Source organism: Brachypodium distachyon, chromosome 2 (genome assembly GCF_000005505.3).
Source record: "Brachypodium distachyon strain Bd21 chromosome 2, Brachypodium_distachyon_v3.0, whole genome shotgun sequence".
Lineage (NCBI taxonomy): Eukaryota > Viridiplantae > Streptophyta > Magnoliopsida > Poales > Poaceae > Brachypodium > Brachypodium distachyon.
The window spans coordinates 45810075-45825201 of record NC_016132.3 but is presented as its reverse complement, the minus strand read 5'-3'; the positions used below and the strand labels follow the sequence as shown (position 1 = coordinate 45825201).

Below are 15127 nucleotides of genomic sequence, written 5' to 3'. Positions count from 1 at the left end.
CTCCTCGTCCCGACCAACCATGGCGGCGTGCCGGCCACCGCATCGCCGGCACCCCGGCCACCATATCTTCCACCTGAATTCCTCGCTCCTCTCCTCCGCCTCACTGACGAATTTTTCCTCCGGCGGTTGCTCATCCAAGCGGCCACGCGAGAGCCCTTCGCACTCCGCCGCTCCTTGCCAATCGCGGCCACACCCGACGCCCCTCCGCCACCCATGAGTCCGTTGCAGCCATGCCCGCTTCTCCCTGCCCATTGCGAGCACGCCCGACGCTGATGTGGGCGTCGCCGTACTCCGCCGCCTACAAATCCATCGCAGCCATGCCCGCCGGTCCCTGCCCGTCGCGAGCACGCCCGATGCCGATGCGGGCGCCTTCTGTCGCTCCTTGCCCGTCGCGGCCACATCAGACATCGACGCGGGGCGTCCTCCAGCGCGCACAAGCCCGTCGCTGCCCAGTGCCCAGGCTCCCCGACGCTGGGTGAGAAGACCTGCGCCGCAACGCCCTCTGCCAAGCTCCTCGTCCCGACTAGCTCGCCGCCTGCCCGTCCAGCTCGACCTCTCCTCTTCTATTCGGCCGTCACTCTGCTGCATGTTCTCTCTGGTGTTTTCTTGCATCGGTGTTAGTCTCAGTTAGTGCATAGTGTTATTTTGGCAAGGAAAAACCAAAGTTGTAATGGTATTTTGGCAAATTTGGTTTTTTCAGTGTTATTTTGGAACTCTTAGTTTTGACCAATGGTATTGTGGCTATTCTCTCTTTTGGTGGGCATCTATCTGGAGAGATGCTAATAACTGTTGCTTTTTTTCTTGCTGCTTTCTGTTTTATTGATAGATTTCTGTATGGTGATTCCTTTACCTGGGAGGTACTTTACGAGATTTTGGGCATTTTTGATCCGCAAGAGTCCAAGGCCGTAAAACTGTAGAAATTGACATGTAATATGAAGGAATAGAAACGCAAATAAATATGGTACACAAATAAATCTGAACGAACAACTTTCCTTTCCTCCAGTTGTAACCCGTAGCTCGGTGCTGTTGTGTTTTTCCCTTCTTGCTTCTCTTTCACTGCTACAAAACACAACATAACTGACGAGTCATCAGTGACGGGACTTTCCCGACCGTCACTGATGAGTGCAAACACAACATAACTGACGAGTCATCAGTGACGGGATTTTCCCGACCGTCACTGAGTGTCATCAGTGACGGGCCAGATGACCACTGCGTCCGTTACTGATGACCCCCATCAGTGACGGGCACATAAAAATCGTCACTGATGACAACTCATCAGTGGCGGGCGCGGTATGCCCGTCACTGATGACCCCTCATCAGTGACGGACGCACAAAAATCGTCACTGATGACAACTCATCAGTGAAGGGCGCGGTACGCCCGTCACTGATGATCTCTCATCAGTGACGGGCGGGAAATGCCCGTTACTAATGGTCCACTGCGAAAACTTGCAAAATTCACCGAAATAAACATCAGTAGCGGGCCTTACATATGTGCCCGCCACTGATATACCCCGAAGACGTTTGAAGATTGAAAAAATTATAACTAATTCATAAAAAATTAGAAAAATGTGTTTTTTTTGGCTAAATTCTTATTTTTATTTGCTTAACATAGTGGAACAATAATATCAGGTGGTAACATTTGAAAAATTACCTATGTAGTACAATCTTGTCATTTTCCAATAGTTGAACTTTAGTTTTTAAGCCAAATGACCAAAATTTGTTCATTTCCATGCCATAGTTGATGATAGTATCCATTTTTTGCACATAGATGCATCTTGCGATGACAAACAACATTGTCAAAGAGATTTACAAATATTTGGTTATGTCAAATTATTTCTCATTTTCCAAATGCAAAAAATAAGGTATTTTGTGAAACTGTTCAAAATGAAAACTATCAATTTTTCAGAGATGTAGACCATATCGATAATTTATTGACCAATTTAGTTATGGAAAATACTATGTATTATACGGAATATAAAAAATACAAAAAAAATCATGTCTAGCATCATCAGTGACGGGTTTAACATTTAAGCCCGGCACTCGCTATTTCTAGGCCCGGCCAACCCAATCTAGGCCCAACCCAATTTTTAGCCTATAAAATCTCCCCCTAACCCTAATCCCCACACATCTCTCCCTCCCGTTGCCGCCTCCTCCTCATCTCTCCCTCCCGATCGAACACCTCTCCCTCCCTCCTCCCTGGCCGATTCTCTCTCTCCCTCCCGAACACTCTCCCTCTCTCCCCGATTCTCTCTCCCGTCCCTCCCATGCTCACCCTCCGCTAGCCCCTGCGGCCTCCCTCAACCCCGGTGCTGCCATGGACCATGGTGCACTGGCCGAAGCCTGCCCGGCTTCGCCTCCCCAGGATCCGGCCGCCCTGGCCCCCGCCGCCTGCGGATCCGGCCGCCCCGGCCCCCATCGCCACCGAGGTAACCGTCTCTCTCTCAGTCTCTCCATCTCCATCTCTCATTCTCTCTCTCAACCTCTCTCTCACCGTCTCTTTCTCTCACAGATGGACTTCGCCATCGTGACCGACGTCGTCGCCGCCGGATCCCGCGGACCCGGGCTCCCTCCCTCTTCCTACTGCCGCCGCGGGGGCCAGCCCTTGCAGCCCCGGCGTGATTTTTTTTGTGATTTGTTGTATGCGACGTGGATCAATTAATCAATTGGTTTGATTAAATTGCGGGTGTGTGATTTTTTGATTCATCGCATGCGGGCTGTGGTCCGCTTTTTTTTTAAATGTCAAAAATGACATCAGTGTCGGTCGCTACAGTGCCCACCACTGATGTGCAGACCATCACCAACGGGCCAACCGCCCGTCACTGATGTACCTCACATCACTGGCATGAAGTTAGTAAGGGCGTTCCACCCGTTACTGATAGTCATTTTCGACAGTTACTGATAAACATTTTTTAGTAGTGTTTGTATATTCCAACTCTTAATTAATGAACTTGTGCTGCCGCTTTCGTAAAAAAAAGTTGATAGACTTCGTAAAAAAAAGTTGATAGAGGGCATCATCGGAGATTTTGTCACAATTGTCATACGGAGAAGAAGATTTTTTTTAGAAATGAACTCAATAAAATGTTCATTCGAAATTACATGCAAAGTAGCCTGTAGAAAAGAAAATGTATTTCAATCTTAGAAACCAAACCAGCTTTGTCAAAGAAATTTCCTAAGGACTTAGGTTCCATCAAAATTCATATATTGTATAACTACTTTGAAACAAAAAGGCCCTTTACAATGTTGTATTTAATATATTTTTATTGCAACCCCTTTTAATTAGGAGTTGATTTCTCTTTTTTAGGAGAAATAATGACCTACATTGTAAACTAGCATTACGTAGGGTCTTGCCCGTCACGTATGAAAAAAACCTTTACATTTCGAACTGGATGACGTTGTATTTAACACCTCCCCTCGCACAACCCCACTCTCCCCATGTCTCCGCCGTGGTTTTCGACTTCTCGGTAACGCTCAATTTTATTTTCTTTACTAAAGTTACTCCCATAACATTTCATTTATAATTTAAATTTATAATCATAAACAAATACTTTTGAAAACTACCAGCTTCATATACTATTATTAAATTGATCAAAATACTGTTATAATTTGGACCGGATGACGTTGTATTTAACACCTCCCCTCCAGGCCTCCACCACACTCAGGATCCCCATGCCTCCGCCGTGGTTTTCGACTTCTCTGTAACGCTCAATCTGCCTTTTCATCTTTCCTTTCTTTGACCTTTCTGCAAATTGCAAACCCTCTTTATCCTTGTCGTTTGCGCACGGGAGAGATCGGAAGATGTGAGATCAAGATAGGCAATCAGAGGGGGGATGAATGATTGCGCGGAAGCAAATTAAAACTTTTCCCGAAAGATCAAACCCTAAATCACCTTTCTGTCCGTGATAGTAAAACAGCCGTAACTTTTGATTGGATGAACCAAAAAATACGTATGAGTATGCAAAAGAAAGCTATTGAAATTATCTAACCAACGCAACAAGAATCAGCTCAATTGGACTTACCAATCAAAAGATATGATCAAATCAGTAACAGCTGACAGAAAGTTACGAGAATTAATCTATAATCGATTTCGAGGAATAACAAGAAAAATGAATTAATCGCAATCTTCTCTTGATCTCGTGATAAACCTGCAGCAAAGTTGTTCGTCTCGACGACGCACACAACTTTCATGTAGACCACTTTTCCATCCGACGCCATCTTGATGACGCTACTGTTTAATCTTTAAACAGCTCTCATTCAGCCACGGCTGGACCTACATATCTTCACGTCGATGTCACTCCGTGCCATCAACTCTTCTTGTGATGTCTTCAAAACTCGACCATCACGTATCGAATATCTCCAATACCGTACATATCCGGTATAAACAACGTACGACAAACCGGTGCCCTCCCGGATCATCGTAGCCTTCACTTCCATTGTTTCTTCGCACGAACGTCCCGCATGACCTTGATCCTCGACCTCAGCTTCTCCCAAGCTTCGTCCCTCGATCCCGTCATCGACCACGTTCCTCTAGCTCCGGCAACACCTGAAAGCGAACACACAAATAACCAGTACGAGCACAAGTCCACGACTTGACTCAGGGTAAGTTCCACACAACTCACGCCATGTTTTCACATAAGAAACTAATGGATCGGCACACCACTAGTAAAGCACTAAGTCCAAACAAGATACATGTCATCACATAAATATCCATATTATCCAAAATATCCACATCAATGTTTCATCTAAAACACTTGCCAATGTTACACATCACCTATGATTTCACAGAAGAAGCACCTAGCCCGAGCGCTGCCAGATATGGCCGCCACGCGTGTCATCGATGTTGCCTCGCCACTCGAGGATGGGTTGGTGATCACTTCCACCGTCACCTCCTCCGGCGATGACGCCGCGGCCTGGTTCGAGGAGGTCCGCTCAACGTTCCGCCTCTGCCAACACGACGTCTTCGTCGGGCTCGACTGGAGTGGCGCCCCAGCTACAGCAGCGCACGCAACCCGGCGCTCCTCCAGCTCTGCGTCCAGGACACCTGCCTCGTGTTCCAGCTTCTCCACGCCGACAACATCCCCTAGGCCCTGGCGGACTTCCTCGTCGACCCCCAGTTCTGCTTCGTCGGCGTCGGCGTGGACACGGACGCGCCGTCCGCCTGGGCAACAACTACGGCCTCCAGGTGGCAAACACGCTGGATCTGCGCGGCCTCGCGGCGAGGCAGTTATGCATGCCGGCGGGGCAGTTGTGCATGGATGATTGTGTAAAGAATCTACTTCAAATATAAAATTGCAAATACCTGCAAAAAAACTGCAAATTTCTTGGACTATTATATTATCGGAGTGTACAAATTATGTGTTGAGTTTGTTCATGAGCTGAGTTGCGATAACTTTTTAGAGTAAATTTCACAAAATCACGCATCTTGCAGTTAGTGTGCCACAAAACCACATTGTTGCTAATAACCTCAAAACCACAACTATTGAGACACCCGTTCCCACAAAACGAAAATCAGGAGGATTAAGAAGTTCGACAGGTCAGGCCCACTTGTCAGACGCCACGTGGCCAACCCGGCTTGTGTTCGTCGCCATGTCATCCTCCGACCCGACCCATTAAGGGGTCACTTACACGCACCAAATGTCTGTGACTAAAGCTCGTCATCGGAGATGCTCGGCATTAGCCCCTTTTCGTTCGGTGGTGGCGTGGGAAACTCTGACGATGATCGGTGCAATGCCTTTTACCTAGGTTCAAACCGCTCGGCAGCGTGCTACCCTACGTCATGCTCGTCTGGATTGCTCTCGGGGGAACGAAGTTTACACGTGGCCGAGGGCTCTAAAGGAGCGTCCCGGCTAGCTACTAAGTGTGTTCATGGGGTTTATTTCCTCGGCCTTCCACGTGGCAACGAAACCGAGCCGGGTTGGCAACGGTGGCGTCGGACAGGTGGGTCCGACCTGTCGGGAATATCATTAAGCGTTTCAATCCTATCGATTTGAGTTTTGTGAGGATGATTGCCCCAATTGTTGCGATTTTTTTAGACCATTAGCAACAGCCATCATTTTGTGAAAGGTGTGGTTTTATTGAATTTAAACAATTTTGTATTGTTTGTCATAATTCAAATATTTGGTTTGTGATCTAAATCCTTTCTTTAAGGAGAGAAAATTAGACACATCGTAAACCAGCAATTAATCTCAATACATAGGGTTTTACCCGTCATTTGGTTTGGCAACGCCTGGTTATCTCCTCTTCCGAACCTAATCATCTGCAAACGCCCAATTATGCTTCAAAGTTGCCGGAGGACACACCATATATGCCATAACCTCCGAAGCCTAATACTCCCTCCATTCCAAAACACAACTCATATAAATTTTTCTCATTTGTTTCAAAACACACCTCATTTTTCTCTTGGTACCCGCACCCGGACAATAAGTACTCACATCCATTTATTATTAATCCAATATGAGTGATCAGTCACTACAAACGAGAGCTGACTTGGTCCAAGTGCACAAATCTATATGAGTTGTGTTTTGGAACGGAATACCCGGGATTTTCTAAGCCTCTCGACGCTCAGGGTGCGTGACTGTTCGCATATTTTATTTTATTTGACCCAGAGTTACTCCATTAACATTTGATTTACTTACAGTCATAAACAAATACTCCTTTAGAATACTGGTACTCCTTACTGTTATTCCGTATTAATAACTGGTCAAAAGATTGGTCAAAACACCTTTTATTTTGAAACGGATGACGTTGTATTAACGTTCCCCTCCTGCCCCATTTCTCCGCCGTTGTTCTCGACTGCCTTTTCATCTTTCCTTCCCTTGACCGGTCTGCAAAGTGCAAACCCTTCCCAAACCCTCCGTATCCTTGTCGTTTGCGCACGGGAGATCAGAAGAAGAAGCACCTAGCCGGCAATGGCCGCCACGCGTGTCACCCATGTCGCCTCGCCACTCGAGGAGGGGTCGGTGATCATCTGCACCGTCACCTCCTCCGGGAACGCCGCCGCGGCCTGGGTCCAGCAGGTCTGCTCAACGTACCGCCTCTGCGAACACGACGTCTTCGCCGGGCTCGACGTGGAGTGGCGCCCCAGCTACGGCCGTGCGCGCAACCCGGCGGCGCTCCTCCAGCTCTGCGTCCAGAACCGCTGCCTCGTCTTCCAGCTCCTCCACGCCGACTACATCCCCCAGGCCCTGGCTGACTCCCTCGTCGACCCCCGCTGGAGCTTCGTGGGCGTCGGCGTGGACGCGGACGCCGTCCGCCTGGGCAACGACTACGGCCTCCAGGTGGCGAACACGGTGGACCTGCGCGGCCTCGCGGCGGGGCAGTTGCGCATGCCGGAGCTCCGCCAGGCCGGCTTGGTGCGCCTGGCGCACGCCGTCACCGGGGTCAACATCGAGAAGCCACAGCGTGTTAGGATGTCTGCGTGGGACGCCTACCGCCTCTCTGACGAGCAGATCCACTATGCCTGCATCGACGCCCTCGTCTCCTTCCAGGCCGGCTTGATTCTGTTCAACGGCGGCTCCTAGTAGATCGATCGATCCAGTAGAGGTGATGCCGCGTCAAGTCCTTGCAAAACTCGTTGATCTTTAGATTAAGTTTTTGTTGCATCTTGTTCGTGCTCTCGTGATGTTTAATTACTGTTGGGGAATGTTAATTACTGCTGTTCGATGCTTCAGAGCAGACGGAAGATTATGGTTACAAACTGGGGCGAGGAACGAACATTCTGCTCAACTTATAATTATATTGTGGCCTAGTACTACTGTGTTTATGGACGTGCTGCTTTTCCTTGTCACCGTTCGGAATTGGATGTTCCAAAAAGTTTCGATCTTTAAACAGCATACCAAGGAGTTGCTTACCATTTTTTTCCCGTGCAAAGTCTGTTTTTTCCCCTTGCCTGAGCATTTCGCGACTTCGCATCATGCATTAATTTTGACGACCGATTATTCCAAGTCGTGGAATCGGTGATTTCTTTGACGACCGATTATGCTGGCCACGCCATCCTGTGAGGGCTGCCCCGCCGCCGCGCGCGTGTCCAGCGCCTCTAACATCGCGTTCTGGAACGCGGATGAACTGGCATTGGCTCGCGTACGATCGAGTTCCGTGTGAGCGGGCTCCAGGACATGACCTGTCACAGGAGCGAGCAGAAGCAAGGCTTCCATTCCATGTACCTCACCAACAAAGAAGACGTCGTAGTGTACGCTCCCGACGACGGCGGCCGGCACGGCTCTCTGGAGATGTCCCGTAGCTCACAATGCAGGGTCCTGAAGCGCGTTGATCACGAGCAGAAAATAACAGGTTTAATTTAGGTGACTAGGCGACTCGTAGGCGACTAGGGTTTCCCCGCCGCCGCCACTCCGCCGCCGGCGTCCACTGTCTCCCGCCGATTGCCACTCCGGCATCGGCGGCCACCCTCTTCCTCTTCCTCCCGGGGTGCGCTCCCCTCTCTTCTCCCCCCTTCCCCTCTCTCTCTCGCCCCTGTCGCGGATGGCTTCTACCCCCGGTGGTGCTCAGCCTTCCACCATGGAGCGGCGGTGGAGGGAGAGCAGCCCGTCGTCGGGCAGCGAGTCAGAGCGGTCGTACCGCGAGGTGCTTTAGAGCGGCGGCGGGTCTGGTGCCGGCCTGGCGCGTCCGTTGGAGGTGGCGGTCGAGAGGTGCGTGCCACCTATTCGACGGATGGCCTCGGTCGTTGTGGACGCCAAAGAGGGGTCATCTGGGGGTAACCGGGGTGCCGTGGTCTCTGGCGAGGCGGCCACTGGTGGGCAAATGAAAGAAGCGGCACCTCGCCCCTCTGCCCGCGTCGGAGGTCCGGCAGGAGCTCCCTCAGGAGATGGCCGGGAAGTGCTTCAATTGTCTGGGCGACGATCATGCTGCGGCTCTCTGCCCCAACCCCACGAGGTGCTTGCGATGCAAAGAGGGGAGGGCCATGTGGCTCGGATGTGCAGGGAGCGTCGCAGCTCAAGTGGTTCCCCGCCGGCTCGGCCTGGGGGGGGGGGCGCAGGGGCCTGCTCCGCGGGGCCCGGTGCGGCCCGCTGTGGTTGCCCAGGTGGGCGTGGACGCGTGGCACCGTCGGTGCGTTCGCAGGAGCCTCCTGTCGCGCGGGGCATGGAGGTGCCGACGACGCAAGCATCGCCGGTTCTGATTCATGGTGGGCAGCGGCCTGGGCTGGCCCTTCTGGCTCGCCTTGGGCGAGTGGGGGCATCGGCGTGTGAGAACCTGACAGGGGAGGAGGCGGCATCGGCCTTGACGGCGGTGGCTCCGGCTGCCCTGCCCTGGGGCGCGGCCTCTCTCCGGCCAAGGGTGGAGACCTGCATCATCTCCCGGACGGCGCAGTTGAAGGAGGAGGAGGCGGCGCTGGAATGGAGTCTTGTCGCCTCGGTGACAGGGACGAGGCCCCGTGTGCCACTCTCTTCTGTCTCTCTGGCCCTTGTGGGTCACTTCCCGGGGCTTGAGGGCACCTTCACCGCGCACCGATTCTGGCCAGATGACTTTCTGGTGGTGTTCCGTTCACGGGAGGGGCGTGATGTAGTGCTGGCTGCCGGCGAGATTGGCGGTCGGGGCTTTTCTCTGAGGTTTTCGGCGTGGAACAGGTTCCGGCAGGCGGTGGGGCGCACCCTCTATTTCCGCGTTCATCTTGAGCTCGACGGGGTGCCGTCGCAGGCCTGGAGCTTTGGCACGGCGGCGTCAATTCTTGGACCGTCATGTGTTGTGGAGAGGCTGGGTTCGACTACGGCAAGCAGGGAGGACATGGGGAGGTTCCGGGTCTTTCCTTGGACTCCGGACCCGAATTTGGTCCCGAGGGAGACGACCCTGCAGATCGTTGAGCCGCCAGCTCTCGTGGATGGGGATGACGACTTGATGTTGGCCCCGGAGGATCTGATTCCGGAGGAGTTGCAACTTCTGGAATACAAGGTGTTGATTCATCTACTCCAGGTGGACAATCAGAGGGAATCGACTGATAGGACCTTGTCCATGGATGGCCCCTCTGACAATGGTGATAGTGGCAATGATGGGGATCCTGGGTGCTCCTATGGTGGCGCGCATGATGCCCGGGAGGCGTGGAGGAACTACTTCTCATGTGTGAGGGGCCAAGTGGATTCGGATGATTTCGGCAATCGGCCTCGAGGAACCTGGGTTGGAGGTCGGGTCGCGGAAGGCTGCCTGATGGTGGCCGACTGGTCGCGCCTCTCTGCGACGGCGCCGGCTTATGTGCCCGCCTTGCTACCCTGGGTGGAGATGGTGGAGGGATCTCTGGCCGTGGGTATGGAGGAGGTTGTCGCCATGCTCTCCCTCCTTCCAGGCTGCGAGGTTGTGGTGGATGATGGCTGGGACCCGATGCGCTTGGAGGCGTGCATCTTGCCCTGCCCTACGTTGACGGCTCCTGTTCTTGCTGGCCCGGATTCCCCGATTCCCGTACTTGCTGGCATGGATACGTAAGGGGAGAGCTCGGTGGTGGGGTCGGCTGACTCCACAGGCGGCACCACCGTCTTGCCTGGCTCGGCACGGCTTGGTTGGCGGGAGACGCCTTCCGAGGGGGGGTTCGCCGGTCACGACGCAGCCGGCTCTGAGTACATTCACGGTGAGCATCACGCTGGTGGCGAGGTCGCCTCCGGCCTCCCCGGGTGTGGATTCGAGGGCAAATGTGGAGCAGGCCATTGCGGACTTCAGGGGGACGATGCGGCGTTCGCCTTCGCCTCTGTTGCAGCGGTCGGCGGGGCGACGGTTGAGGCGTAAGGTGGTCAGCCCGTCTCCCATCCGTCGGAGCAGGCGGATTGCTGGCCGGCTTACGCCGGCGGTTGGTGTGAAGAGGGAGGAGAGAGAGCTCATGCACCGACTTGGTATTGCGCGAGAGGGAGAGCAAATCGGGGAAGAGGCTCTCGAGGCGTACACGAAGCTCTTCGTGCGGCCATTGAGCTCTGAGCACATTGCGGCCATCCTGGCGCTGTTTGGCTGGGAGCCTGATGTGCTTCCGTTGGAGACTGGTGAGGGCGATGCCATCACGGCCTAGTTGGTGGTGGGCCGGGCTGGGCCTCGGTCGCGGTGGTGGTGGGCTTGCTTATGGCTGAGTCTACAAGCTTATTAGTGTGGAATGTACGGGCCTGAATTCTCGGGCCAAGCGTACGGCGGTTAGACAGGTTGTGGTCTCTTCTGGGGCTTGTGTGGTGGGACCTCAAGAATCTAAACTGAACGTGGTTTCTCCGTATATTGTTTCGGAATGTTGTGACCCGGGCTTCGACTCGTTTTTCTTTTTGCCTGCGGATGGAACTTGCGGTGGCATCATTGTGGTGTGGAAAGGGGACGTGGTGACGCTCTCTAATCCTCACATGTCGACTAATGCTGTGACGGCTTGTTTCACGCTCAGGGTCAATCTGAGTTGGTGGCTCACGATTGTCTATGGGCCTCAATCGGATGTGGACAAGATCCTCTTCTTGCAAGAGTTGCGATATATTAGGGACCTTCACGCTGGACCGTGGCTTGTGGCAGGTGATTTTAATCTTATCTTAGACCCGGGAGATAAGAGCAATGAGAACATCAATAAAAGATTGATGGGTAAGTTCAGGAGATGGCTTCGTGAGCTTGAGCTCAAGGAGCTTTACCTCAACGGGCGGCGTTATACTTGGTCGAACGAGAGGGAGGTGGCGACGCTTGAGAAGCTGGATCGAGTGCTTTCGACCGTTGATTGGGAGCTGGCTTTTCCTGGCTCCTTTCTTTCAGCTTTGAGCATGTCGACTTCGGACCATTGCCCTCTCTTGGTGGCTTTGGAGGCCCAACTCCAAACGGGCCGACGCTTCTTCTTTGAGAGCTTTTGGCCCAAGGTGGATGGGTTTCTAGAGGTGGTGCAGACGGCTTGGAACACGGGGCATGACATTCGTAACCCCTTCAAGCGACTTGGCTCTTGACTGTGTGTGGCGGCAAGGAGGCTTCGGAGCTGGAGCGCTCGGTTCATTGGGAATATCAAGTTGCAAATCCTTGTTGCCACGGAGGTCATATTGCGGCTTGATGCGGCGATGGACGAGGGTCCCTTGACGCAGGAGGAGAGGGACCTGAGGCGGGTTCTTAAGCGGAAGCTGCTAGGTCTTGGTTCCTTGGAGCGCACTATTGCAAGGCAGCGTTCTCGGGTGACTTGGTTGAAGGAGGGGGATGCATGCACGAAGTTCTTTCACCTTCAGGCGAGCCATCATCGGAGAAAGAACTTTATCTCCCACCTGTCTGTGGATGGGGTCTTGGTGGCGGAGCATGAGGCTAAGGCTGCCGAGGTGGATGGCTTCTTTGCCGATCTATTGGGTAGTGCCCCGAGTCGGGATTTCACACTTTACCTTGATGTCTTGCAAGTGCTGAGCTGTGATCTGTCGGCGCTGGAGGAGGGGTTCTCGGAGGAGGAGATTTGGTCGGTGGTTAGGTCTCAGGAGCTTGACAAGGCTCCTGGGCCGGATGGTTTCACCGGTCGATTCTATGTGGCTTGTTGGGACATCATTAAGGAGGATGTGATGGAGGCTTTCCACTCTCTGGATCGTGGGGATGTTCGTGGATTGGGCGCGGCCAACCAGCCTTTGATCGCTCTGTTGCCTAAGCGTCCCGGTGCAGTGGAGGTCAAGGATTTCAGACCGGTCAGCCTCATCCACAGCTTCGCCAAGCTTGTGGCAAAGGTTCTGGCCACTCGGGTGGCGCCTTTCCTGCCCGCCTTTGTTGGTCCCCACCAAAGTGCCTTCGTTAAAGGTTGGTGCCTGCATGACAACTTCAGGCTGGTGCAAGGGTGGCGCGCAAACTGCATTGCGATCGGGTTGCGGCAATCCTCCTAAAGCTTGATATCTCCAAGGCCTTTGACACGGTGGATTGGGGCTTTCTCCTTGAGACTCTGGTCAAGAGGGGGTTTGGCCCTAAATTTCGCGCTTTGATTTGTGACCTTCCCTCTTCGGCGTCCACGGGGGTGCTTCTCAATGGCATCCCTGGGGACACGATTTTCAACAGACGTGGGCTTCGTCAGGGGGATCCGCTCTCGCCATTGCTGTTCATTCTTGTGATGGGCGTGCTCCATTGCTTGCTGGAGCGTGCGGTGGAGGCCGGGGTTCTATCGAGCTTGGCAGAGCGAGGCTTTCGGCACCGCACTTTGATGTTTGCGGAGCAAGGCTTTCACCTTCCTGAGGTCGACGTGGCTGGACATTTGCGGTTGTGCGGCCTTGGTCGAGGACTTTGGTGTGGCATCGGAGCTGCGTGAAGGGGCGCGTAGAGATAAACAAAAACTTTTCCTACGCGAACTCCCAAGATCTAGCCGAGGTAGAAGGCCACGAGGATTACCACTAGACGCGCAGTTGCGGATTATCGATGCGGCGTCTTGATGCAGTGCAGTCCCTCGATCCGATCCAATCCCGCGATCGTCGAAGTGCTGAACGTACAGCACCTCTGCCGGTATCCACACGTGCGAGGAGGAGCTCCGGCGGCGGACTGCTAGGTCCGGTGCGACGGTTGAACTGAATCGGGCTAGGGTTCTCAACGCATGAGAGTGGAAAAACCGTGCCCCTTAGGCATCCCACGCCCCTGCTTATATATCGAGTGGAAGTGGGCTCCAAGCCTTGTGGCCCATCCACCCTGCGAGTCCAACTCGCATTGTCAGCCCAATTCCAGTTCGGGTCCAACCCGACCAAATACTTGCTCCCGCTCTTAAGTGTGTGACCCCACAGGCTCATGGTGACTTGGACACGATTGGAGTCCGACTCACAATCGATCAATCGGTAGCGGCTCCTAGCAGAACGTGCCGACTCCCAAGTACCATCGAGTCATGACGACGTACCTTCCAATGTGACATACGTCTTAGTCCCTTTTGCCTCACGATATACCTTGTCGAACTATAGGCGATTAATCGTCATCCCTTTAATAGTTCAACTCTCTTCTCGATCTGTGATATACGATTCATCCGACTAACTCTTAGTCGATCGACCCGGTTAACAGTTAACCAAGTCGCGCATGGCCATGCTTCCCGAATCATATCACTCGAGAGGGCCCAGAGAATATCTCTCCAGTCGGAGGGGCAAAATCCCATCTTGGTTATCCACATCACACAGCTTGATTCTCAGTCAACCCGAACTCTGCCTTTATAACTGCCCTGTTACGGAACAACGTTTGACAGAACCTAAGTTGGTGATCCACAACTCGGATTGTGCGATAACCTCAGGTCTAAGGATTACATTGATTGAGACATGCAAATGACGACCTACTCGTTGCATCTCAATATGGGTCAGTCCGACTCGCTAAACTCTTTAGCCGAGTCCGTGTAAACTGGAATGACATCACCATGCCCATGACAAGTGGAACCGAGTCATCAGCCAACTTTCACATTAGTCTAGGTTATGTGTCCAGCACAACCTCAATGACTAAGGACAATTTAGTATGAACAACATGAATATATAGTTCCACAATCAAATCACATATTCAATGATACATATCAGATGTTCAAACAAGGACAACTTAATAATATTTATGAATACATTGGGAATTACATCATACATGATTGCCTCTAGGGCATATTCCCAACACTGCGCACGAACTTTTTGAAGAGCTCGGCCCATCTCATAAGGTGCTCTGAGGAGCAGAAGGTGTTGGTTACCTCGCAACTCCAATGTGCGGTGAAAGACTTCCCGTGCACCTGCTTGGGGCTGCCGTTGGGGGTCAGGAAGTTGTCGGCGGCACAGCTTCGGCCCGTCGTTGACAAGGTGGAGAACAGGCTGGCTTCTTGGAAGGCACCTCTCTTGTCCAAAGGGGGGAGGCTGGTGCTTATCAAGTCCACCCTTGCGTCCATTCCGGTGTACTCAATGATGTCGCTTGACCTGCCGGGGAAGACCTTGCATGCGCTGAACAAGGTCTGCCGTGGCTTTCTGTGGAAGCGGAGGAAGGAGGTGCGGGGGGGGGGCACTGTTCGGTGCCCTGGGACCAGGTGTGCCTTCCCAAGCAGTTGGGGGGGCTGGGGATCCCGAACTTTGCTCCCCTCAACACTGCGCTTCGGGTTCGTTGGAGGTGGCTCGAAAGGGTGGATGACTCCAAACCCTGGCGTGAGCTAGGTTTTGGTACGACGAAGGAGGTTGAGGACGTTTTCGAGGCGGCCACCTCTTCTAGGCTGGGAGATGGTCGCAATACGCTGTTTTGG

General features: G+C 53.0%; 1 protein-coding gene and 1 pseudogene across 1 annotated transcript; both read left to right on the top strand.

Annotated features, from left to right (window-relative positions):
- The first annotated feature begins 4812 nt into the window (after window positions 1–4812).
- Window positions 4813–5284, top strand: LOC100844873 (annotated as a pseudogene).
- A 1513-nt stretch (window positions 5285–6797) lies between these two features.
- LOC100844564 (Werner Syndrome-like exonuclease) lies at window positions 6798–7806 on the top strand. Its single transcript, XM_003566908.3, has one exon. It carries the CDS (start codon window positions 6906–6908, stop codon window positions 7515–7517), a length of 612 nt encoding a protein of 203 aa, XP_003566956.1. The 5' UTR covers window positions 6798–6905; the 3' UTR covers window positions 7518–7806.
- Window positions 7807–15127: the final 7321 nt, after the last annotated feature.

Excerpts from the sequence above, each read along its gene's own strand:
- LOC100844564 (XM_003566908.3), top strand. The coding sequence starts at position 6,906 with ATGGCCGCCACGCGTGTCACCCATGTCGCCTCGCCACTCGAGGAGGGG.